Genomic DNA, 27,142 nt, shown 5'->3' on the forward strand with positions numbered 1-27,142 from the left:
ACTGTGTCACTGAGCAGCCCTCTTGGAATCCGTTCAGCTAAAAACCTTGGAGTTTGCCATCCATGTTGCCTCGATTTTCACCCTTTTTTTTCAGGAACCTGGCTTTCCTGTAAGCTTCCCTCTTTGTCAGAGAGGTCTTAGTTAGAAGCCAGTTGTTTGACTAACAATCCAGCTCTCTCGGTTCTCCTCTTTTGTCAGTGGCTGCCAGAATACTTAATTGCTGCCAGAATACTTAATCACTGCGGTAGAGGGTCTTTTTTGGCCCCATGCTGTAATGCCTTTCCTCAGTTAATTTCAATTTTCATTTTTACTTATTTTAAAAGTCTTGGAAAAACCAAGGAAACATTGCTAAATAAAAATGCCGCAAACTGACTGAACTTTGGCGCAGAATTCACATTCACATGTGCACTCAGGTGAAAGATGACTAAGATTTTTATGAAATTTGCCAAAGCTATTTTTTAAATTTCATATAGAGGGGGCCTTAAGCTGTTGGTATCTCACATTGTAGAGTATCCTGGTTGTTCCACATTTGTTTTCTTTTTGAAGTTCATCAAGATCTCTATTTTACAGTTTATTGAAATTTATTATTGCTTGTGTATGTTCGAGACTGCAAGTCTTCCCATTCCCAGGGTGGCAAAGCAGTCTCATTATCTTATTTTTTGCAAATGTAAATGGGTATTCTTATTATTTTTATCCAGAAAATGTTTGGCATAGGAACTTTCCTATGGATCACATTTTTTGTCAATCTCTCTTTTACTGTTTAATCATGAATGTTGAGCCTACAGCATTTTGATTGTCATCTGGGGTCTTTTGCAATCTTGTGGACGAGTCATAGATTTGGTTTTGGAGACATTCTGCAGTTTTGATTACTCTTAGCAAGGTTCTGCATCATGCTTTCTCTATCTGCACACAATAGTTCCTACTGAATTTGGCTGATGGATACATTTTGATAAATGGCAATAGAACCCATAAGGTGTAAGTGACTTGGTTTCATAACTGTTGTTACATTTCTTTGGACAAGGGAATAATGTACTAGTTCTTGAGACTTTTTACCCTACTTCATGTTGTCAAACACCTTTTAGTAAATTATTTTTGTGTTTAAATATGGTATATCTCTGATCTTAAAATCTCTTTAATATTAATAATTTTTAAAAAAAAATGTGTGATTCAAAGCGAAAACAGAGGTAAACATTATAACAGAACTGAACTTCTAGAATCAATCTGGGTGAAGTATTTGTCACCGGATTTTGCTTGACACAAACAAATAGATAATGCTAACCATTCATTGTGCTAAAATCTTACCTCTTTAGTTTTGTCCATTGCTTTTAAAATGCTGATGTTCAGGCTCTCCAGAGCTGAAAGAACATTCAGGTATTCTCCAAGGTGTTCAGAAAAGTAATCTAATAAAATAAAGAAAAATAAATACTTAAGCACACATTCCAATAAAAATATGATGAAAAGTAATACTTTTACATCTTGCCAAGACAAAATTCTACAGAAATCAGGGAGTCTGCAGATTAGAACAGGCCACAAGTGTTTAAGGGTTTTAATTAGAGAATTTACTGACAGCAGCCATAAGGGATGAAGCACACATACACAATGCATAAATAAAGTTTCTACACATTTTTAAGTACAATGTTAATTGACTAAACAAACACAAAAAATTGTTTAAGCACTTTAAATGCATAGCCAGGAATACCATTTATGAAAACAGTAGGTATTGCATCTTAAGCAAGATTCTAATTGTATATCTTCATACAGTATGGCACAGTAAGCACTGATCCGAATTTAACAAGATCTAACTTGTCAAACTTTTTGGTTCATTCCTGCTAAGACTGTCCTCCAAAAAGGTTTACTAAATAATCCATACTAGACAAAAAAATAAATGTTCCCAGAAGTTGATAAGAGTTAAAAGTTGCCGCGACGGAAAACAGCGGACTTCTTTTGACATTAAATGGAAAGTAAGCCATTCCCATGTAATCAATTATGCAGAAGTCTTACTCTGGGCACAACTGATGTTTACCCATCTGCGTGCCCCATTTCTTAGCTTTATTCAGGGCATCTGATACACAGTGAATTTTAAGATGATAAAGGAGGACAGCTGTTTTTAGATTTAGGCTAGCTAAGTGCTTTGATGTAAAGTAAAAACAAACAAAAACAAAACACTAAATGGTAAGTAACTCCATATAAGATATAGTTTAACACAATAAAAAAGGTTATCTGTGAAATAACATATTAGACCAAGAAAACATGATGAGCATGGCCAAAAACTTAAAATATTGAAATAAATGTAAAAGTGCTTTGAAAGCAAATTATCTATGCTGATTTTCAAATCTTAAGTTCTTGCCTCATATTATTATACAACATCATTATGGATCAGCTGATATTTGCCTATGATAGCATATCCAAACATATGATGCAATCTTTTACCAACCTGAAAGCTTGTCAGTGTCCAGATTGCTGCTGGGCAGAACACAGGAGGAGATAAGGGAGGGCAGTTAATTAGGCACATGCAAAGGTGTGCTGCACTTTATTTCTACTTGAGATACTGTTTGACTCTTATACTGAGAATATTGCAGAGTTATCCCAAAGAACTACACATATTAATCTAATCAAAACCATAAAAAAGGTCATTATTTGAGTTAGAAAACCCAACAAAAATAGTCTTGACTGAAAATAAAGATTACCCTTTATTTAGCATTAAAAAGTATCCATTTCTCTTTTTTGTAAAATATATGTATTTCAGGATTAAATGTGCCTTCAACTTTAAAATGTATATTTGATTTAATACATTGCAGGAAATTATCCTTTCTGTTTGTTTACCATTCACAAAAAGAGGTCATCACACTAGATGCTGTAAAAAGCTTTTGTTATGATAATTTATTATAATAACACTTTTACTGAAAAGCCCGAAACAGCAACCTTTTGCTTTAATGGCGTATTAGGGGTCATTTTCATTGTTCCATTGGTGAAAAATCAAGCCAGTTAATGGCTGATGTTATAAGTGTATTCCAATAGGTCACATTACAGTGAATAAGCCATACTGATGTGTTGAAGAACATGACTAATCTATAATTCAACATTGGAGCTATTCTCATGCCAGCTGCTTTGCAATGAAAGTGTAAGAGAAAATTGATGGTGAGCTACTATTGCTATATAATAACCATTGTCTTTTAAAAATGAAAAACTGCTTGCTAAGTAAGCCTCACCATATTTGATTAAATGTGTCTTCGTAGTGTTTTATGGGCTGTTATATTTTTACTAAAACACACAATTTAAGAGTAAGATTATAAAACATGTGTTGTAATTAAATCTGCAGTCAATCAATTAGAAATATTTCCCATAAATGCAAATTCATAATCTGTAACAACAACAAAGCAGTCAGTCTAATTAAAAACTTCTTGAAAATAAATAGGCCTTTTTCCAATAAACCCAAGACTGGGAGACCTCAGCACCAATGTTCAAATGTTTACTCCAGATCATTTCTTCAGAAACGCTCAGACAGATTTTTATTTTTTATTTTTTCCACTGAGTAAGCTTTTGAATTTGGCAGTTTGCTCGATAGTTTTTAATTCGTCTGTCTGTTTATTTTTAGGGGGGATTCATGATATTACTATGTGGACTGTCATTAGTTTATGCAGCTTTCTTTTCTTTGTTGTTATTTTGTTGAAGACCTTCCTGAAATTGGAAGTCATTTAACTTGCGACTGATGACTAGAAAAGGAAACAAAAATGTTAATTATTTCCCCTTTTGATTAGAGCCCTATTCATCAAAATAAACACACAACAACTTACTTATTCTGACGGCCATCTATTGAATAAAAAAGTTCCTGTAGCTCTTCGGTTGTCAGGATCCCATCAGCAAAGTAAGCATTGAACTCGTCAAATGACAACTTGCCATCATCTGAAAAAAAGTGAAGAAACAGACTTAAGACAGCTAAAATGACCCACTGTTGTAACCAATGTTGCAAACGTAATATATTTCTAAATATCTGGGCAAGGCAAAAAAAAAATATATATATATTAAATACTAGTAATGATAGTTAAGTGAGTAATGACAGGTATATATTGTGGATAGTAAATAAGTCCTTGTTTTTTATCATTAATTTCTGACCCTGCTTGGTATATCTTGCGCAAAGTTATGGTAAACGATGCTCCTAAAAATTAATAGCAGAAGATTAACGACTGGACTGTAATTATTAAAGAAGAGCTACTTCATGAGCAAAATATCAATCACTATGCTACTACAAATAACACATGGTGGCCTAGAGAAAGCTTTTACTAGTGCAAAACTACTAGTTTTTCAATACTTATGAAAAGGGAGAATTGAACAGATTGCATCTGCAGCAGGCAATTCTTAGCAATGACACTCAGGCAACCAGATTTATGCCAGCAGGAGTTGGAAGCTCTGTTACTCATTGTGACTGAAGAACATTTTAAGATCAGAGATGAAAAGGACCAAAAATAAACTCGACAATGTTGAACGGAAACTGATTTTGACCCAAAGCATTTCCTGCAAAGAGAAAAAGAAAAAGAAAATCGGATTATATTGTAAGTACTATTTTTTGTAAAAGGAAGGTTTGCTCTCTTTATCATCCTGAAGCAACTTTTAGATTAAAAAGATTTATTGTCATCTTCTTTGCATAGAACCAAATTACTAAAAGGTGCCTTGCAAAAATATTCAAGACGATTAAAAACTGTTATATAAATATAAAACTTTATTAACCTGAAGGTACTTTTTGCTCAGTGATTGAAACACATAACACTGACCATCACAAATAGACACAATAAAGACAATCATTTTGAGAAAAACATGGCCAAATGAAGACAATGTACAAAAAGCATCAAAGGAAAGATCAAACTTAAACACATAAAGCTATAATGTATATCTTGGGTTTTTACAGCTTCAGGTTTATCTTCAATTAAAACTTAAAAGCCACCTGTTGTAGTTTTTGTTGTTTCTTTTAACTATGACATGTTACTTTTTTATCTCTTATTGTTTTTACCCCTACAGCGTCCTTGAGTGTTTTTAAAGTTGCTAAAAAAAAAATATATTAATATTATTATTATTACTTTTTGTTTAAAACCAAAATGCTTAAATTGTAGCACATGAAGACTCTCACTTCTCAATTCTACCTTCAGCTTTTGATTTAAAATGGACACAATGCTGAAGGGCATCTCTCTAAATGGTCCCCGGCCAGGCAACGATGAGGTCGAATGACAGTGAGTTACTGTTAGCTGACTTAGCGAAGCTAAAAAGTGCAACATAAGGACCATCTGTTAATTTAGGGCTGTTTTCATTTTGTCATTACCGCTGACCAAAATGTTTCGCAACAAGTTAAAAGTCAGACCTTTCTAAGGTTAAGTTTCTAAGGTTCTTGCACACATTTATGAGAAAAAGATGACCCTTATTTTTTTTTTTTCTTTCATAAGTGTCTTTGGATAACCTTTAGAAGAATACATTGAAGAAAACTATTATATCCATGTCCTAATATAAATCAAAACTAGAATAAAAGTGTTGTTGCACACTATCTTTAGCACTCTTTGTAAGCACAGAGAAAGCCAGATACAAGTAGTGGGAAAATAAAATCATCATGCTATTTCAATGGCTCTCATTAGATAAAAGTATTGGACAAAAATGCATTGCATTTTACAAACTATTCAGGAATATATGTTACATTTACACAATACTTCCTATATAACATGTTTAGGATTGCTATTTTACCATAATTTATAGAAAGTTTGTGCTGTTTACTTAGATCTTTGCACCATCTGTACTGTGGCTTACATACTGTGAAACAAAGATCCCACCACATGTCTCTCCTGGTGTCATATCTGGAAAGATTCCTATATTTGGAGTGCAGAATTAAACAGACAGCATCCATTTGATGGACAAACGATATACACAGGCAGCTTTGACAGTTCTGGGGTATGTCTGCATACATCAAAGAAGGATGATTTCAGTAAGAAAAATGTGCAAGTAATGATCTTTATATATATTAAATATATTTGACCTTCTCTGAGTTAAAGTTTACTAGTCTTAAGTCTATAAAACATAAATTTTTTTATTTGTTATACACATTATAAGCAGCATTAAAACCACTTATTATAAGTCACTCCAACTCAGGTGGGTAACTATCTTTGGAGTTTTTTATTTGAATATGTCTTTTCCTTTATATGAATTTGAACCGGGTTGGTATTACAAATCTTATTTTCGACATTAGGTTTCACTAGTGTCAAACTGACGTTATCACTAAATACAAAAATTATTCAAAATAATGATGAATGATGGGCATCAATAATGGACGGAGTTCAACATTTATTTTGTTTGTATTTGTAACATTTGCAATAATTTAATCTTGATGGTCTTACAGGAAAAAGCAGAGATGAAGCTACCATCATATTAAATCCGGTTAGGAGAGTTCCAGGTAGGGAACATATTTCAAATGCCAGCTGATGCTTTGGAAGTAATAAATAATTCATCTGTGACCCAATGACACACATGCTAACCAATCTAAAAACCATCAGGCCTTGACATGATCACAGTGGCTTCATCACTCTCTACTAAAGGTAATCTTTGTATATGCATCCACTGTATTAGCCCTTCTATAGAATAGTCTTAATTTGTTGGTATGGGAGTGTTTATAAAAACTATCACCAACACTGTGACATGAAGATTGCAGATAATCATGAACATAATGAATACCATCTAGAATGTGTCCTTAATAATCCAATAATCCAAACCAGTCTGCAGCACACTGTTGGTTTTTAAATGGAACGCCTGTAACTCTTCTTCAAATTTAAAGTTAACTTAGTTGTAAGCTATGTAGAACCATATGAGAAAGTGGAGATGTCCTGCAAAGTAGAGCATAAAGTAGGCCACACTGATATCCCTTCAAAGCTCTGTCCCAATGCAGGCTCTCTTAAGTGGTCTATAAATTCCCTACAAACGCTTCAGTAGTAACCGGCATTACATAGAGAGATAGCTCTGGTTTCTTTATTGGAACCTTCTATGGATCTCTGCATACTCAAGCTATTACTGGTATTCTTAGCATCCCTGTCCTCCTTAGGATATATTTCACAAACCCATCTAAGAAATTCTGAAGTTACTTTCAACTTTCCATATCCTCAGACACAGACGTGTGCTCCTTTTAGTCTCAGTTTTCTAGAATCCTTTATACTTGTGGTTCAGAGCTATAATTGTCTTTTTTTTTTAAGCTACCAGGTAAGCAAAAAATCTGAGATTATCTTTAATTGTTTACTGAGTTCTAATACCTCCATAAAAAGGCCTAAATCCAGTATTTAGTTGGAAAACTTTTTTCAATAAGTTTTTTTTTTTTTTTTTTTTACATTTTATTGATCTGTGGCCATTTAATGATTGATGGTTGAAATGAACAAATCATTTAAATAACAATTTGCTCATGATCACAATAATTTACAATAAAATGATATATGGGACATGATAAATGTGTAGAGAAGGTGTTCTAGTCAGTTAAAATTAAAATTGAGCTTGTTGATCAGGTTTACATGACACACTGGAAAAAAAATGCAGCAAACAATTCTTTGTACACTACTCCTTCCATGTTGTAGCGAGATCATGACGTGTCTTTATCTTTCTTTAGCATGAACAAGAAACAGGGTAAGGTTTGTGGGAGGATGTGTGGTGCTACATACAATTCTTTCCTGGAAATAAAAAAACTGCTAGACTACAGGCGGGTTCTCATTCCAACAGGAAAGTGAGAATAAAGATAAAGCCAGAGCTGCCATGGAACCATTAAGCTTAAAAATAAAAAACATTTTATTAATTAATTCCTTTTAAGTTGTTATATTCATTTAGAAATATGTAGCAAATGTTCAGACCAACTTACAATTGGGACTGCAGTTTTATACAAACTGCAAGCTTGTACAAAATAGTCACCTAAAGGGGTTCCTGAATACTTGTGCATTCTACACTTTTTGGACTTTAATTCAAGACTTCTTCACAAATTAATCACATTTGTGGTCAACTCTCATCAATAAATTCAAAATAGATGCAGATTTGTGGTTGTAACGTAAAACTTTGAAGAATGTTTAGAGGATACTAAAACTTTTTTTTTCTGGCACTATGGACATGCCAGACAATAATAAATGGTAAGACATCTTATAAAGACATTATAGATACCACAGGAATTTATTTGTTATTTCTCAACGTTTTCAGGAATCACCATTGCAGTGTACGTTATACACTACTGTAGATGTGTAGTTTACTGAGCACAAAGTCAGAAATATATAACAATTCACCTGGTATTGATTTTTTATTCATAAATAAACATGCATGTGTTGTGCATTTTTTGTAAAATCACCTTTCGATTTAAACGAAATCATCAATTTCGTTTAATCTATATGAAGCACTATCCTGAAAACCTAACAGCCTTTTTTCTTATTTACATTTTTCCAGTTGCCCTGGAATCCTCTCATTCCTATTTATCATGATTCTGCCCTTTGTGGACTTCTGTTTAAGTTTATTTTTAAGTTTTCAGTTACACTGTGATTTATTTTATTCTGTGTTTTCTTGATCATTGGTTTCTTTTCCATTTTGTGTTATATTTAAGCAGTGTTGTATTTTTATGTTACTCTCTGATGCCCCTTTGTGCCAGTCTCCTTTCCCTTAGCTCCTTCTAGTTACTTCTGTCTTCACCTGCTCCCTATCAGCTAATTAGTCCTCCTATTGTTTCTGTTTCCCATATAAACACCTCCTGTTCAGTTACGCTTTGCTGGATCCTTGTCATTCTTTTGGTTTATTCCTCCCTCATGTCTCCTAGCTTTTTTGGTTCTTGAGTTGTCCTTGTCGATCAGTTCTGGACTACTTTATTTTTTTTATTAAATCTGCAAGAAACCACCTCAGCTTCCGTCTCTGCATTTGGATCCTCTAAAAACCTCAACATAACCTGATACTATTTTTGTTTTTCCATATGTCTTTTACCTTTGAGTGTATCTGCATGCTGCCATTGGCCATCACCATGCTTCTAACACAACTGAAGTTACTTGTAAATTTTCACCTTCACCTCGGCATCTACCAAGTCTTCAATATGCTCATGTCTATGTCCAAATAGATGGAGCTATTTCAAAATTGGAAGAGTATACCACTATGATGTTGCTTATAATGACACCCTGGGACAAATTTTCACATATTTTTAAATAAAACATAGAGTGTAAATATTTTCATCTACTTATTTATTAAGCAACAAATAATCAGAATGTTAAATCAAAGCAGCAGTATGAGCTAATAACATATGTCGAAAGAATTGCACTTTATTCTACCAACATTTTTCTGCATAATTGCAACACATCAGAATCTTCTTTATGCCGGCCAGCAAAAATAATAGACAGTTTCTCACAGCCTCTGTTTGCTTTTAATTTCTTAATGAGCACATCAACTGTTTCTATCTGACAAGTAGTAATTGTGTCAAAGCTTCATAGTGTTTGTTTTCCTTTGTATTATATTTTTAGTCTACTCCCCACTGTATCTATTACTGCAGAATTTAGACCGCTGAATGTAGGGCGGTACTTTTTTCATGTGTTGCTTTTAGCACTAATGGTCATCTTTTCCTTTGCTTCATGCAGCTGGTTTGGTCATTTCAGCAAGTTCAATATGATGAAAAAAAATTGAAAGAGTGAAAATATTTGGTTGAAAGAATCAAAACATTTCATCGTGCAGAAGGCCATTCTTAAACATTGCTAATACTTCTGAGAAGCACAATAATTACAGACCTTGATGTGTGAACAAAACAATGTTTAGTGATGAGTGTTATGCCTCCGCCTCCTTAATTTGCTCTGGCACCCTATTTCATCAGTTGTTAGAGCTAAATAAATATCTTCCTGGGTGAGCCAATAACATGCAGCAAAGGAAGAGGAAATAAGATGGCTCTTTTAGCTGTGAAAGGTTAGTCTAACCACTCAACAAGACTGTTAAGGTATAAATACAGAAAAAATATCTCCTGAATCAGACGCAGTGTAATGTAATATGTCATACACACCACAGGTCAAAGCAAGATACATGGGTCCCATTTTTAGTTTCTTTAAATTAGAACAAAAGGTTAATTTTTATATGCACTTTAAAAAGATTTGCATCCGTTTCTAAAAGAAGTATTAAATCTGGCAAATATTTTGTTCTGGATTTTCTTACCTGAGCCACAGAAGAAGGCTTTAATTAAGGAAAATTTTATAAAAAAAATTAAAATTATGAAATACATAAAATTGTAAGATTTAAAAGCAAAACTAAGTGTTTATTAGGTCATTTTACTGTGGATTGGTTGAACAAATAAAACTCTTTAAAACTAATTCAAATGCACCAGAGGAAGAAATAAAAAAATAAAAATGCATGTTATTTCCACAAAACTCAGAGAATATAATTACTCATACAAATTTATGATGTAAAGCAGTGAAAATATTTCAGAAACAAAGTGGCTGATACAAAAACAACTCTGCTTTGATGAGATCGTCATAAATCAAAATGTAAGTTTGCCAAAAAGAGGGGTCTATAAGATCTGCAGCTTCTAAGATGTGTAATATTTATTTCGATATCAGCATACGATTTAACATGAAGTACCTCATGTGTTTTGTCCAAAATACTCAGAGAGGTGGCTATGGTAAGTTTTCTGTATTGATTACAGTTTTGGGACACAATAAGAAACTATAGGAGTTCTTTATGCTTTTGTCACATTTGGGGTGGGCAGGAGTGAGCTACAACCATTTAAATTGCTTCAGCATCAATGCATGAATAATTATATAAATCACTAAAGCTCATTGAGAGGTGTCATCTTATTTCTAAAATTTAATTGCATTCAAGAATGTTTTTGTGATAAAATGGGGAGGCTGTGCAGGGCAATGGTAGGATAAAGAATCAAGGAAGACAAATAATGTAGCAATGCATAAATATTAACAACATTACTAATATAAAATATCAATAACATACTTAATATTCATTATTGATTAGAGATAGCAAAACTGGTGAAACTGACCACTGCTGATGAAGACTACAAGTGTGTCTTGCATACAACAAGATATATATATATATATTTTAATTATTTAAAATGTATAAATGAAAAAAAATATATGCATATGTTATACCAAGCGAAATTCTATCCACACATTTTTGGAGTTAATTTGATGCTTCCATCTGCAATCTTAGCATCTTATTCAGATATTGGATAGAGTCATTTATGAAAATAGCTATTTTTGTTGAACTAAAACTTTTTTTTGTTAAACCTAAAATATCTGAAGAAACAATTGAGATCACTGCTAAATATATTGTACTCACCATTTTTGTCTGCTCTGCGGAATATCTGGGGGGAAAAGTGGAGAAAGCAAACACACACACTTCAGTAAAGCTTCAATTTGGAATGTTTTCAAAAGAAATTAGTAAACTAAATATATTCCCAATGTTTAAAATATAAAAACACAGATTTTACATTCACATATCTTGTTTACACAGTCAAAAGAAAGGTACATTTGGCGTGTGGGTGAGTGAGTCATATTTAATAGAAGCTGATGAAGAACATCTCTATTGAAATGTACTCAGCAATCATCCCTTTTGGAGTAAACAGTCATTTTAGGGGCAGAACGAGGTTGGTTACAATGCAGCTGAAAGGCCAGATTGCTGTTATCCTGCAGGTGCCTCAGCCTTGAAAACCACTTAAATTCAACCTTCCAATACAGCCTGTTTAATGTTTCATTGTGTTTAAATTCAATATTTGTACTCAGATCTATTGTATAATTTATGCTTGTCTGTAAGATGCATCCTACTAGCACCTACATCATCAAAACACATCATTTTTACATTGGACTATACAGTTTTACATGTTGGAGTAGCTGTTTTCAGGGGAATTCAGTCATTGGATATGTTTGGTTCATACACTTCTATCTTCAGTTCATGTTTAAGATAAATAGTCTTACTGCTTTAAAATGCAAACTCACATGGTTAAAAAGAGAAGAATCAAAGAATTACATTTCTGGAACCATGACACACTCTGCACACTCTCTCCTCTAGTGTTACATATAGACCCAACAGCAACATCATTACTTTACAAATTATTTGGAAGCTTTTTCTAGTGTGGCACAGAAGATGTGTCTCCTTCGAAAAAATGTCCAAAAGAGCTGTCGATGCTGCTTTGTCTGTAAAGCTAGCTTTAGTGGAACAATTCTACAGTTTTTCTGAATGTTTAAATAATGGTGTTTTGGGGATAGGTGACAGAATAAAAACATACCATGATCTTTTTTTATTGTAAAATTATAATTTTAAATGTAATAATAATAATAATACAACAATAGGCAAGAGAACATATTTTATTCTGTTTGTGCTATCTGGCAAGTCAAAGAGGTAAATAACACTTATGTAAAATACACTCTTCCTATACAGAAGTACGTCTGTTTTTTTTTTATTAAGTTGCATAATTTCACTATTTTTCACAACATAAAACAGTAGGGTCGGTCCCTTTAATTGATATGATCTTTAAGTTTTGGCAGATCATCAACAAGTTTTAATCCTTTTCAGTCATCATTATATTGTTAAACCAGCTGATGTTTTTTTTCTTAAGGTATTAATAACACAGTCTTCCATAGTGTATGGACAAAAGGAAGTAATTGTATTCCAACTGTCTTTGTTTCTCTTCCCTCTGCTCCCATTGGGGGACTCAGTGGTGCATTGCTTATAATTAGCAAGAGCACGTGAGAGTCTTCAGCTGACTGCTTTTTTTGTAAAGGAAAGAAAGATTTTCAAAGAGCAGAATGGATGTTACTTAAATAAATCTGCCATCTTAAAACATGTGGCATTCCTTTAAAAAAAAAAAACTTTTTTTAATGGCTCTGTGCTTTTACTTTCCATTTTAATTTATGGATGAATTTATACTCAGAATACGGCATGAGTGCAGAACAGAGTGGTATTAGCATTCACTTCATTTCAAGTTCTTTTGTTTTTTTTTTTGCTTAGAAGATTTTATCTGTGTTAGCAATCTTTTGCTGGTCACAGGTTGGCAGATTAGTGCTGTAAACATAGTAAGGCAGTGCCACTGTATGCATTTCTATGGACCGTTGTTCTTGTAATAGCATAAAAGCTTAATTCATTGACCAAACCCTGTCCAATTTGGAAACAATCAAGATGCAATGTCCCAGCTCCAAGTATTTATGCAGGGTTATATAAGGCATTTTTTTGACACCCAGAGGGAAAAAAGCATGCTTATAAAAATGTGTTTTTGACTTTTCTATTTGCTTTGCCTTTTTTCTTGTCTTTTGGCTTGTGCTTTCACTTTGGGTTACAGTCTGTGTTAGGGATTATGAGAGAAATGGCAGCATACCAAGGGTAGTTAAGTGTGAGGTAACATGCCTTATATTCAAAAAAAACATTCATCTTGTTTTTTCAAGTTAATGAAATAAAAATACATAAATAAATAATTGAAAAAAAATATCATTATCATTAAGATATCAAATTCATAGCAATATATCATATATATTTTGTTTTTTCTTCCATATCACAATCATCTTTCTTGTTCTGATTTGATTGCAGAATACTAGTACTGTAATCGTTCTTGTCTTTTAGACACTGCCTATGCACAGCAAATGGAAAGTGAAAAAGGCAACATTTTTCTTTAAAAAACAAGTTATGCTATTTTATCGACTAATTTCTAATGAACAAGGTTCAGTTGTTTGGATAAGAGGAAATATGGCAGTGGCAGAGATGGACACGATTCCTAAAAAACAAATAAACATAATAATCAACAAAAACTGTTCAGTTTATAGATACAAATGTTTAATTTCTTGTTAATTTAATGCACTGAGGCCTGGAAACATGGTGGAAATTAGTTTCAAACTAAGAAGCAGAACAGAGGCGAGTTGAGGGGTCTTAAGCATGGTTGTTAATCAAAATATTACATATTCTACTGGTCTACCTGGATTTTTAAATACCACCCTAACTCAGGTTTGTAGAGAATTATAAAAAAAATGGTAAATAGTACACTCTGAGAAAAAAAAAAAAGCTGCACTTAAGGAAGTGGTGGGTGAGTATAAATTGCAAATATATTATCAAATGCATAATCCCATGAAATTTTTATATAAATCAGAGCACTGCTTTACAAATTGTCACTGAAAAAATATCCTTTTCTTCGAACTCTGTTAGCAGCTCCTGTAAAAGTGAAGCTTTTTAAAGACTGAAGATGATAAACTTGCTTGACACATATCAACATAAATCAGTCAAACAGCTTCAGAGAGTACATGAGTCACCAACTCTGGGAGAGGCATTTATTGGCTAACAAGAGGAAGGCCAACAATATGGCTCGCTCTTGTTCATATAAAAGGTGTTAGTCAGCTGCTGGAAGGAAAGCCTTGGGAACAACGGCAGCCGCTGCCTACGTTAAATTTAGTCAGACTCAGTCATCTGTTCCTTTAGTTGTCCCCCATTTTCTTATTGTTCCTTCATCCAAAGGCTCACTGCATTTTTTTTCTCTCAGATGCTCTGCATTTTGTCAGCTCATGTGCATCCAATTCCCCAATCAGTCAGTCTACATCCAGGTCCCATGTGAGTCTAGCAGCACACGCACGCATGCATCCTTATATTACCTGAGCGTCAATGTTCTAGTGGACATTTTATTATGTTTAGCTGGGAGGTGAGAAAAAGAAAATGGTAGTAAAAGCTGCTCGATGTAACTAAACAGCATGAACTAAAACCACTTTGTGCAACAAAGTGAAGAAATTATTAAAAACATGTCAATTGGAATGTTGGTGCAAAACAGATCAAATCATTATAGTTAAAGCTATAAAAGAAAAATGATGAGAAATAATTGTTATTATATTTAGGAGTATTGCAAAAAAAAAATTCTTATCCTAAATCTTCTTATCAGTAAAAATGACAAGAATAAGGTCACAATAAGAATTAAAGTAAGCATAGATTCTGACTGTACTGGACACTCTATATTTGATATTTTGCTGACCACTGATTAGGCTCCCCTTTCTCTGAGTTATTTATTTCCATTGGTTGGCAGAGGTCATACCTGCCAAGTTTGTCAGAGATGACCTGTAGGTTATTAGTAACTGTCAAAACTTTCATTCTCTATAGGTCAGTAAGCTCAAAGTCGGCACATCTGCCCTTCCTTTGTCAATGCCTGACTTCTATCAATAGCATAACCTCTTTCCAGCCTCCTCTCAACACACTCCTCTTGTTTGGACCCATATGTCTACAGAAAGGTGCCTGCGCTTTGAACAGGACTGTTGCATGACATTACGTTTCCTTTTAAGCGATTACATAAAAATTATATTTGCTTTAGGCATCTAGCGCTGTGAAGTGAATTCCTTTCTCTTTAGGTCACTTTTTCCTCATCAAAGCATTTCTAAGTCTTCCTTGATTAAATGAAGAGCAATTTGGTTCCAGCTTGTTTGTTGTGGCCTGTGTGTTTGGGTTTTCTAGTGTCAGGAGACGATAATGCATCATTTACAGCGAGCACATGAAAAGGTCAGAACCTGCTTCCCAGCATGCCGCTGGTCTGATGCCATAGTGGCAGGAGTTAAGACAGTCTGCAGATTTTGTGCAGGGCTCATGAAAAGTAAACAGTTCAGAGCAAAGAGATAACGTAACAAGCATTCTGTGATTGGTATGCTCTTAAATTACCTTCAAGCATCACCGCCTGTTATAGATTAACAGTGTTTTTTTTCAGCACAGCAGGGTGGATAAAAATCAGAAGGAGTGAGGGAAAGAGATAAGAAGGACAAATAGGGGAAAAAGAGATGGGAATCTACAGTAAAACCCATAAACAAACCTTTGACGCAGAATATATGAAAGAATGATTAAACAGCATAAGAATACAAGCATCGCTTGTTGTTTCTTGTCTTCAAATATGACCTTTAGGGTTACATATGATCTCTATAATGTTATTAATTTTACATTCATGACATCAATTATTTCTAATTATCTCATCATTATTGCACACCATCAATATGATACAGATACTCTAGTCACACAATAATTTGGGGAATATATTAGTTTAATGTACAGTCAATTAACCTTACAAGCTAATTGCACCCAAAGGAAAAGATTTTTTTCATTTAAATTACTGCTTGCAACACCTGGGTTTCATTTATTTCTGGTAATCACTTTCAGTATGTATGACCCTCATAGTAAGACAGTATTATATCACAATAATTCCTCATCACGGCTTTTCTTAGCTATTGCTATTTAAGGCATAGCTTTCAGCACAGGTAAACGTCTGTGTCACACTGAGGGGTTTGATGGCTAGATCAGAATGAGACAGCAAAATAGGCTTTAAAAGTAGAACAATCCCTCTCAAGTCAAAATAGACTTTCTGTTACAGTAAAATAATTGGGTAGCCTACCGGCATAAATATTTTCACTCTAGACAAATTGTTCCCTGTCACAAAAAAAAAACCCAGTAGAGATGAATGCATTAAAAACTAGATCAATGAGATAGATATGAGTAGAATAATATGATTAAAACAAGGACAGTTTGGGCATCGCTGCTTTAAAAGGAATATAAACATTCCTTGGTACAACAGTCAGGTTGCTACAATAATTGACTACAAAGGAACAGTTTGAATAGCTGAAAAAAATAAATAAAAATTACAATAGACCTGGAATAGCCTTATAAAGTCAATAAATTATCTATAAGGATAAGAGAACAATGGAATCTAAGACCTTGCACTTTCCTAGAGACATAGACGGACAGGGGCGGAGCTAGATGGGGGGCCAGAGGTGGCATTGGCCAACCTTAGCCAATCATTGGCCACCCCTACAATTTTTTTATGCTCTAATAAAGTTGGTAGCAGCAGTAAGTTCAGACTTATTAAACATTTACATTTTTTCATATATCAAAAATTAATATACAAATCAAAATACTAACATTAAGGTTGATATATACACAATTCATGTTCACTTCAGAACTACGGTAATTCTTGTGTTATATGGGGTAAAGAAAAAATTCTCTACAAGTCATTCAGAAGTCTTCAGTGAAATCATAGATAAATAACTACTTTATTAATAACTTAAAAAATCTATTTAATTTAGAAATTAGTGCATGTAAATATAAATTTTATGCAGAACAATTTTTGACAAAAGTAGGTAAGTAATGAAAGTGGGAAAGATGTTCGCCCCAGATATTTTGTTCTATACCTTCTACTACCTTTTATTTAGACAGCATGGATGTTTAAATATATGCGTCTATTTGTTAGCAAAGGCTGTAGGAAAGTATTGATTGTCTTTATTTAGAAAACATGTATGTTGTGCTCGTTCTTGTTGGAACAGTGTAGATTGAGCCTGAGGTTCTGGCGCCCATCCTCTTTCGGCCACTCGTCAGTGTACATTGGTTTTTGACTTGCCACCCCTTTAAAATTTTCTGGCTACGCCACTGTAGATGGAACCAAAGTTTGCATGTTAAATATTAAATGTTAAACGAACAGTGGCAAGATCACCTGGGTGTGGTAGAAGAGGAAGCTAAGGCTGCTACCAGATTTGTGAGAGAGCAGGTGGTCAAAGCCTCTTAACTTACTGCAATAGACCTGCAGTGGTTTCCACAGTACGATAAATGCTCATAGTGCAGGGCTGCATGTCTTGACCTCAAGGCTAACACCACTACTAACATAAAAGTGCAAGAAAAGGCAGGTACCCACCATTTAGAATCAAAAAATTGTTTCAGGAAAAAAAAGTAAGTGAGTGGTGGCCTAGTGGTTAGAACATTGTGCTTGGGTCTTCGAGGTTCTGAGTTCAAGTCCCACAAACTGCTGCTCTTTACCCCACACTGCTCCCGGGGTGCCACACAGTGGCAGCCCACTGCTCCCCAAGGGGATGGGTTAAATGCAGAGAGTAAATTTTGTTGCTCTGTACTAGTGACAGTGTAATGACAATAAAAAGCTGAAAAAAAATTATGATGTGAATCTAGAAAGGAATGTTTTTCCTGACATAATAGTGGTACAACTAACATGGCAGGGGCTTGGTGATATTCTGATGCTGGTTTTCTTTCCGCTGCACCAGAAACCTTAAGATCTGATCTTGAACAAGTGCAAAGCTGTTATTCTATACACAGAGCAGATCTTTAAAGAAGATGCAAAGTGATTTGTGTTCGCAATTGCACAGTCTGTGCAGTTTTTTTTGTTTTGCCCCTTTGTCTTCATCAATATGTAGATCATATAAAGGCAGGTTATGTACAAATTAATGCAGCGAGGAAAGCAATTTTTTATACATATATACCCAAAGAACGAAAATGACTGAACTAAAATAATCTGGCATGTTTATAAAATAAAACAAAAAAAAAAAACAAAAAAAACAAACAGAATCTCAAAAGAGTCTGTTATTCATCACAAAATGTTTTTTTTCTTTCTATGGGTTAAACAAGCATAACTGTACATGAAGCACGGATATGTTTTGTTAAATTTTAAATTGCGTATATCATGTCAAAGTAATGTTGAGAGGTTCTAGTGGAGATACATCCACAGGTTTGAAGCTTTATCTGCTCTTATCTCAACCAGTAGACAAAAACAGCTTTCTCATTTATTATGGTATTTAAAAATGTTTATATTTAACTTTAGATAATTTCCTCCTTTTACTATTGTACTAGTTTAGTTCATAGCACAATAAAACTATTTTTGCTACGCTATAAATATCATTACATATTATTAAACTGGTATTAATAGTATTTTCAACTTTTTTATATTTCTCATTTTAACCACCATCTCCATAGCTTTAAACCATTCTATTACAGCCACTCTGAAACTGCCAGTAAAACAAGAAGTCTGCTCATGTTAATCGGCAGGGCAAATCTATTTGCACAACATTGGCTAATAATCTCTGCAGATCAGCCGCTACCCACCCACTTGATGCAAATACTAAAAAAATGCACATGCAATTTAGCTCCTCTTATTGGGAATATTCAAAGATTAGGTCCTCAGTGTTTAAAGGCCAAGATGGATACAATCAAGTATCAGGAAACCTGTGAAAATTATTGGACTCTCTATTAGGATGATAATCAGAGGCATACCTAAAAAGACTTGTAGTAGTTGCATGGGCATAACTTGAGTCTGTAATGAGATCTAAAATTTCTGACTGCAGCATGCATCTGAGATAATTAACCAACTAGAGTATTGCTGTAGGACATGAAGATTTGATGGGATTTCTCATGAACGCTTCCACAATCTGGTGTCTGGCAGCACATTTGGGGCAAGTCCTAACAGTAGAAGTGTGTTCACTGATGACTAAGGATGCTTGTCTTGAAAGGCTGGTATATTGCTTAAATTTCAGTAGTGATTAAAAATCGCACTTTGTGGTGAAATTTGAGAAACCATTTGTAACCACAGTAACTTTCAGCTAACAGCTATTGAGCTAAATGGCTAATACTTTATATATTCTACTAATCAATCTTATTAATAATTGTTGGTGCAATTCTATATTACCTGGATGTAAAAGTTTTTGTCAGATTTTTTCAGGCTAAACCAAAAAAAAAACATTTAATACCTATGTTGGTCCAACATGGCTGTTTTTTTTTTTGTTTTTTTTTTTTAGTGAGATTGGCTGGTTCAAGCACAATGTTTTTATTAAGTGACACATTCAGTGGACTGGATCTCTTATGTTTTTCTTAATAGAAAAATGCATTGCAGAGGACTAAAAATTTTATGTCTTCCAATTTGTTCACATGGATCAGAATGTATTTTAGTAAGATGACCTCTCAAATTATATCTGGATAATGTCAGAGTAATTGACTAGATTTAAAAATGTCAGCTTTATGGGTTCAAATCTGAAAACATCAGTGGTTTGAAAACCTACAAGGATGGTTTCTATGGCAGCATTGCAGGTTAATTTCACAGCAGGTGGTGTAAGTTAGGGCAGCATTTGAAGCAGGGCTGTCTATGAGCATGCATGTTTACAGTTTTAGCAGAGGGCTGCTATGAAGGACAAAAGCAGGTCAGAACCAATCAAAGGGAAAATTAGAACAAAATAAACATGTTCTACCATCCTTCAGGGAACCAAAAAATATGTTCAGAAAACTTCCTGTTACAAGAGTTTTATAAAATATAGAATTATAAATGAACAATAGATTGGAGTCATTTGGTTAAAGGCTGGTAAGAAAAATAAAACTGTTACAAGAGGGAAGAAACCCCAGCAACCCTTTACTGTCTAGCTGAGAGCTTAATTTATCATGCAGAGGCTCAGCTGCAGTTCTTCCGTCTTTCTTATTTACACTAACATACACACACACGCACGCGCGCGCGTTCACACACACTCCCAATCTAAAACAACCCGCTTCCATTATAATTTTTATGTATATAACAAAAAAGGCAACCGTGTTACACCTTGAATCAGCTCTAGGACTCTTTTATATTATTTTTAACATTTTATATTAACTGTTATCTTTATGCTGGTGTAATAGAATAATTAAATAAGCAGATTGTAAAGGGATTTTTTTTTTTTTCTTTCAGGGGTCGAATAAAAAAAAGCCTTTAACTTACATCATGAAAGATAGTGAGCCCCTGTCCGGAGCTGTGGAGCGGCTGCTGCTGCTGCTGAGCCTGAAGATGCTTCTGTTTGGCCGACTGCAGGCACATAGTGATCATCTCGGCGCAAGCCAACATCTTTTCAAACGCCACTTCTTTATGGTTATCACTTCTGAACTGTGAAACTCTCGCAGGCTGAAGCGAATTGGAGCAAATGCAAGGGAAACAGGCAGGAGAGAGGAGTCAGACAGAGAGGCAGGCGGGGACTAAAGGATGCTCAGCAACTTTGTGTTGCTGCTCAGCTGAGCTCCTCCTGCTGGAGCTGCAGTGATTGGCCCCTTTAGGTGCGCCTTCAATCTGGATTTGATGTGTTAACTTCAGCAGGAAAAGTAAACACCTTATTGCGGCTGTTTTGAAGGAATTCAGTTATTTCAATAAATTATAGATTCTCTTGTGAAATTAGTCATTAACAGAACATTTTTCAAATGAAGTCACACTCTGCAACCAGGAAGTTCTTTTAGGATTTCAACACAAAAGGCACATTTCTGACATAAAAAAAATAAATAATAATTTTTGCTTTTTCCTTAGTAAATCCCAGTGCAACCCTTAACAAGTATAATTAACTAATCACACTATTTTGTATTTAATCTTTATTCATGTCTGCTATCAGTTATTGAAAGATGAGGATTTGAACAAGCATCATCATGAAGAAAAAATAACACACAAGACAGATCAGTAATTAAGTTTAAAAAAGTATTTAAAGCTTTGGAATTACATAGCAGGATATTTATCTACCATCAGCAAAAAGAGTATGACACAATAAAAATCAACTATGTTGTAACGAGGTGAGAAGTTTTATGTTTTAGAAATGCTTTTCTCTTTTTGTGAAGCTTGAAAATGACCATTGAGTCCACAAACCCAAACTTTATAGATGTTGCAAGAAGAAAAGCTATTTTAAAGAAAAGTAATCTGAAACTTTGAAAAATGTTTGCAATTTGCCATAAGGAGAAAAAGAAAATAAAAGAGTTTTGATCAGATGAGACCTAAACCATGCAGAATGGTAGTTGGAGCAGAAAGCTAACAATGTATAAAGACCCTATGTCCAAAGAGAGAAATAGTGAAGACAGCATCATTCTGTGAAAAACGGTAAATGGCCTTTCTTTATCAATTTTTAAGGACCCCAAAACAATTTCCACTACATTAACACAACATTAACAAACTGATGGTAGCTAGATTACAGCCACATCAGCTCCTGGAGCAGAATGACAGAGACAAGGCTGTCATACACAGGCACCACCAGGCCCTCTGACCATCAACAGTAGCCAATGGCATTATTTAACAAGTTTAGGAGAATTTGTTAGATGATGCACGAGATACTGCAGGTATGGGGAAATTCTGGGCGAGGAAATTTACAGGGTCTGCAAATTACTTGTTGCTATACAGATTCCTCTAACAGAAGCAAGGTAATCTTTAACTTACAGTAAGAGCTATAATTGAATTGTTTTGTTGTGTTAACTTTATTTTACCATAAACTAGCATAACCAAATATAGTCTATTCAAAAAAATATAAAACTACATCAATATAGTCTCAGAATCATTATATTTATAATATGAGATCATTGGCTGCTGTTTTTTTATCTCTTGCTTTGGTAAGAAATTAAATCTACATATCCAAGCGGTAAGTGTTGTGTTTTGTACTTCTTAATTTTGTCTTTTAATTGGTTTGTATTCTTTGTGTTCTCATTATATGTTTGTCTGAGTGACATGTGTGAGAGTTTATCAAGTTGGCTATGTGATAGCATTTTAATTTAAGCATTCTATCCATTGACACTGAATTGCACCCATTTGTGTTATCTGTATGGGCTCTATGCACAACACCACCACTTCCTGAATTTAAGGCATTAAGTTTAATCCAGGTGTGGCTGAACTCAGTAATCATGGCCAGACACACCTGGATTAATCAGTTCACCCAATAGAAAAAGACAGGAAACTAAAGAGCTGCCTTAAATTCATGGAGTGGTGGAGTTGTGCATGGAGCCAGCTGTTATTCAGTAGGTCAACTCTAGAAATATGCTGCCATCTGCTGGATGTTACTGCTCTAACTTAAAAAAAAAAAGAAAAGAAAAGAGAAGCTTTTTTTGTAAATAATATTCACATAGTTTCTAATTGTAGAAACTATGTGACTAACTCCTTAATTTAAATATAAACCCTCAAACATAATGTTCAAAAGGTGAGGAGAGGTGGACTCCTTTAAATGTAGGCTAACCTTCCTGAATGTGCGGTTTCACTTTCTATTCCGATGACAGCCGCTCTACAGGGAGGGAAGAGTAGAGACGAACTAATCTGTGTAAACCCAATATTTACTCCTTGTTTGACTCAAACGAACAATGTTGTATGTTTAAGTGGAACAACCGAAGAGCATTTTGGACGGAGAGTTAATCAACCATAAAGGTTGTCAACAGAAAGTTTCTGTTTGGTTCCATTTGTGAACTTTGCGTCATTCATGCGTCTAAGACACAATGGCTTCTGAAGTTTTACCGAAAGGGAACCTGAAAGAAGGTGAGTTATTGTTTTTGTTTTAATTATCCTTTAATCTGATTGTACTTTAACTTAGTTCTCCCTCCAATGTCTGTTATTAGACAGTTTGTCAGCTTTTATTATTAATTTTATTTTCACTGTAGTATGATACTGTACTTGTAAACAAGTTGATACAGATAGGTTGGATAGTCAGCTGTGACGTGTTAAACAGGTTTTCTTTTACAGTATGTTCATAAAGGGCAATGCAAGTGGAAAACTGCGCAAAATAAACTGCTTAGAGTGCAATTGCTTCCTTCAGAAAGTGGTAAAAATTACATTACAATAAGTCACGTGATGTTGTTGAACTCTTCCTGATGGTGCAGCTGAGGAGCTGGCCCTTTCCCTGGGTGAAGCCATCAGCAGTGGAGACTCTGAAGAGGCTGCTAAGCTGTGTGAGAAGCTCTCTGCTCTCTCTGTTGCAGTGTCAGTCAGCATCAAGAACCATGCATACCCTCAGGACTCCATCAGGTGACTGACAATGTAGAAAAAGTCATTTATATTACCTCTAACTGTTAAAAGTTAGTACCGGTAGATTGTCTTGTTTTTTTAACTTTCTGGTTATATATAAATAAACAAATCCTACTAAATGGGTATAATGTTAGATTCATTTAATGAGGTATGTTGTTTTCTTCTCTGTAGATTGATGGTGGGTGTGGAGGATGCCCAGTCAGAGGACTATATTCCAGTGACTCTTGTTGTTTCCTCTGGCATGAAAATTTCAGAACTTAAAGAAAAGGTAAAAAAAATAAAATAAAATAAAAATGAAATCATTGCTTTCACTTACTTTGGTCATAAAAATATCACTGTAGCATCTAATCCATGTGTTCATAAACATTGGATTTTTCTTTATATTTGTCGCAGTGCAACTGCAAAGTGTTGCTTTTTTGTGATTTTTGTTTTTTTTATATGGTAATCCAACAGAAAGTGACTGTTAAAAGAAAGGAAAAGTCTAGTTTTCTACTTCTTGCTATTAAAAACAATCAACTGTGGTGTGTATTTGTATTCAGCACCATATGTATCAGTAAGCAGAGTTGAGCCATCTTTTGCTGGTATTATAGCTGAACGTCTTTTTAGATTAGGTGATATTTTGCACAGTCTTAAAAAAAAAGTAGATAAAAATCTTTTACTGGAGAAAATCTGTACAGCTGACTCCTACGCCTCAGATTATTTGCTAGATTATTCATGTGTGGATAATGGGCCATGCTATTACATTAATGTGCATTCCATTACTGGACTGGTTTTACGTTTAAGGCGTTTTCCCTGCTTTAACTTGTACCCCATTCGAATCTTGAGGCTTTTGAAGCCTTAAAAAGTTTTACTTCCTGGTTTGCCTTGTATTGATTCCCATGCATTCCCTCGTGTATTCTACCCAGCTTTTTCCTGCTGTTAAAAAATGATCCCTTCATGGTTTCATAATAGAATACTGTGTTAAGGCTGCATGCCGTGATTTTTTTTCTCCGTACAATGTATGTTTTGGCATAAAAGGTTACATTTAGGGTTATACTGACAACACCCTTTTTTTTACATGTTTGTAGCCACCTGCTGTTATGACCTACCCCCATGTAGGTTGCAAACACAACATCATACATTATTCTTTCAGCCATGGTTTCTTCTTGTCCCTTTCAATGAAGGCTAGAAGACTATCTATTCTGAACTCTTGATCTCTTTTGGTTCTCTAAACTTCCAAGGGGTCTCTTTACAGCTTTAAGTTATTAGTGACCTATCTTTTGGCCCACTGTCTTCATGATTACTCATGGTCTCCAGCCAACCCTCAAGACCTTTACAGAACAGCTGTATTTGAGTTAAATGACCCACACATGCACTCCACTGGGAATAGGTTTAACTGGATCTAGTTAGAGGTATTAGATCAAATAGGACAAATAAAAATGGATACCAAATGTTTGACATTCTTATTTGTAAAAACATTGTGGTATTTGTTTGAGGTGTGCAATGTATCAAAATATAAATGTTTGCAATACTGCAAATGCAGTAGACTGCTTTGATAAAATATTTGGTAAATTGACACATGGTGGTAATTAAAGTGGCATATGCTCTGCATATCAATTGAAACTTTAGCTGGTTCAATGGTCTCAAACTGGCCTTGATGCACAATATGAGCATATTTTTCTTCCTGGAGATAGCTCACAGAAAAAAAAGATTATTTGTAAGAACTGAAAAGAAAGAAAGGAGCCATCAAATTATGTGTTAATGTAATCGGCGTCCTAATCACAATTTTTCACAAAGCGCCACAATTATGTATTTTCCTTGCATTGCACAGCCCTAATATCTTAGTTTCGTTTCACTTCGACAGTAAGCACTTGTTTCAGTTTGTCTATTTTTAGCACAAAACAGCAAGTTCATGGTTGTAACTTAACTTGACTACTGTGACACCCTTAAACCTGGTATGTGTTTATTCTTTTGAATGTACATTTTTTGCATTCCATGCTGTTCCTTGATCTTCCCAGATCAGCCAGGACTTTGGGTTCCACCCAACACTCCAGCGCTGGGTCATCGGTAAACGCCTAGCCCAGGACCAGGACACGTTATACAGCCACGGCGTTCGCAAGAGTGGAGATCAGGCTTTCCTGTTTATCCTCTCTGCCGATGCTGCCCATCTCACACGGCACCAACACAATCAGGACCAGGAACAGCAGCGTTTGGCTAGTAAGTAAAGCAGTCATCCGTACTGCAGTGACATAAGATGCTTTCTTGTCTTCTGTGCTTATTATTTTCTTTATTCTATTTTTTTTTTTACAACAATTCAGCAGACAGATGGTTTAATCCTTTTTTTTTTATCTCCAAATTAGATAAATGAAGTTGCTAAATACTTTGGCATTTTTTGTGGGCCAAACTGAGTAAATTTGAGTTTATCCAACCAAATCCTGATTTGCAGCACAACATATTACATACTTTAAATTTTCTTATGCTTTGATTGCTCTTCTTTCTTATGCTTTGATTGCTCTCTTTCAGGTATTGTGGAATCTCTGCATTCTATTGAGCTTCAGCCTAGAGGGGTGGGTGTTGCCGAAAAAAGGGCTCCTCCTCATATTCCTCCAAAAAACATTCCTACTCCCAAACCTCCTTTGCCTCCTAAGCCTCAGGTAAGAATCTAAACCATGTAGAATCATAGGTTTGTTAATGTCTGACATTTAAAGCTCTGTTGAAAAATTTGCATACAGTACATGGACATGAATGTGATAGCACAGGGGTCTACAAAGTCTTCCAGGCCAAGGACCCCCAAACTGATGGCGAGATGGAGCAGGACCCCCTAATTATATATATTGTATGAAATTGTATGATATCGGACTGGTCCTATAGTCAGTCTATTTCATATGGAGTAATGTAACAACAGTAATTTCACCCTGGGATTATTAAAGTATGTCTGATTCAGATTTCTGGTTGATGGGACAGGTGTTGTGAATGAAACGGTGCCCAGTTTGAAAGAGCTCCTGTGTGTCGCTGAATCTGTGCATTGATGACTGAAAGACATCTTCTGCCTCCATTTATCTGTTTACGTCAGTGTGTTGAATTCATGTTGATGTGTATTTAAAGACATTTCAATTAGTGGAAAACATTGCAGGGTGGGATATATATAAAAAAAAATAAAATAAAAAAAAAAATCAAATCAACCAAGACTTTCGTGACCCCCATGCAGAACCTCCATGGAGCCTCTGTTGAAGACTTCTGTGATAGCAGTTTGGGGCCTTTTAATTCTTTGAATAAATTGTGCTTTAACAATTTAAACTTTTTGAAAATACATACAGACTGAAACAATTATATATACACCCCCACTTTAATTTATTTTGAGCATCTCTTAATGTCAAACCTTAAGTTCTCAGAGTTTCCAGTTAAAATCCTGGGTTCTTGGGGATCCTGGGTTCGAGTCAGAGAATGTAAGCTTAAAAGTGTGTTTCTAAACAGAACATGATCCTAGACATACATGAACATTTGTTTTATGATAACAGAAGATTAGATAGACTTTATTGATCTCACAGTGGAGAAATTCAGTTGTCACATCGGCTCAATAGTCTAAAGGGGGGAAAAGGTATATGGGATATATAAAGTGAGTCTATATATATATATATATATATATATATATATATATAT

General features: G+C 34.6%; 2 protein-coding genes across 4 annotated transcripts in view; one reads left to right on the forward strand and one right to left on the reverse strand.

Annotated features, from left to right (window-relative positions):
* LOC107090633 (N-terminal EF-hand calcium-binding protein 1-like) overlaps positions 1–20,703 on the reverse strand; it is a 49,216-nt gene extending 28,513 nt beyond the window's left edge. For 2 of the 3 annotated variants that reach the window (XM_015384137.1, XM_015384135.1), the window contains exons 1-5: positions 20,474–20,703; positions 11,299–11,323; positions 3,795–3,903; positions 2,435–2,463; positions 1,303–1,400 (exon numbers count right to left, since the gene is read on the reverse strand). In XM_015384137.1, coding sequence (XP_015239623.1) covers positions 1,303–1,400; positions 2,435–2,463; positions 3,795–3,903; positions 11,299–11,323; positions 20,474–20,596 — 384 coding nt within the window. In that variant the 5' untranslated portion in view covers positions 20,597–20,703. The remainder of the gene's footprint in view (positions 1–1,302; positions 1,401–2,434; positions 2,464–3,794; positions 3,904–11,298; positions 11,324–20,473) is intronic. The other variant, XM_015384136.1, reaches the window with a different exon arrangement.
* Positions 20,704–22,755: 2,052 nt separating this feature from the next.
* The window catches only part of rbck1 (RanBP-type and C3HC4-type zinc finger containing 1), an 8,084-nt gene continuing 3,697 nt past the window's right edge, over positions 22,756–27,142 (forward strand). Inside the window, exons 1-5 of the mRNA XM_015384138.1 lie at positions 22,756–23,017; positions 23,359–23,503; positions 23,675–23,771; positions 25,501–25,699; positions 26,006–26,136. Coding sequence (XP_015239624.1) covers positions 22,978–23,017; positions 23,359–23,503; positions 23,675–23,771; positions 25,501–25,699; positions 26,006–26,136 — 612 coding nt within the window. The 5' untranslated portion in view covers positions 22,756–22,977. The remainder of the gene's footprint in view (positions 23,018–23,358; positions 23,504–23,674; positions 23,772–25,500; positions 25,700–26,005; positions 26,137–27,142) is intronic.

This window comes from Cyprinodon variegatus, unplaced genomic scaffold, assembly GCF_000732505.1.
Source record: "Cyprinodon variegatus isolate N-32 unplaced genomic scaffold, C_variegatus-1.0 Scaffold305, whole genome shotgun sequence".
Classification (NCBI taxonomy): Eukaryota; Metazoa; Chordata; class Actinopteri; order Cyprinodontiformes; family Cyprinodontidae; genus Cyprinodon; species Cyprinodon variegatus.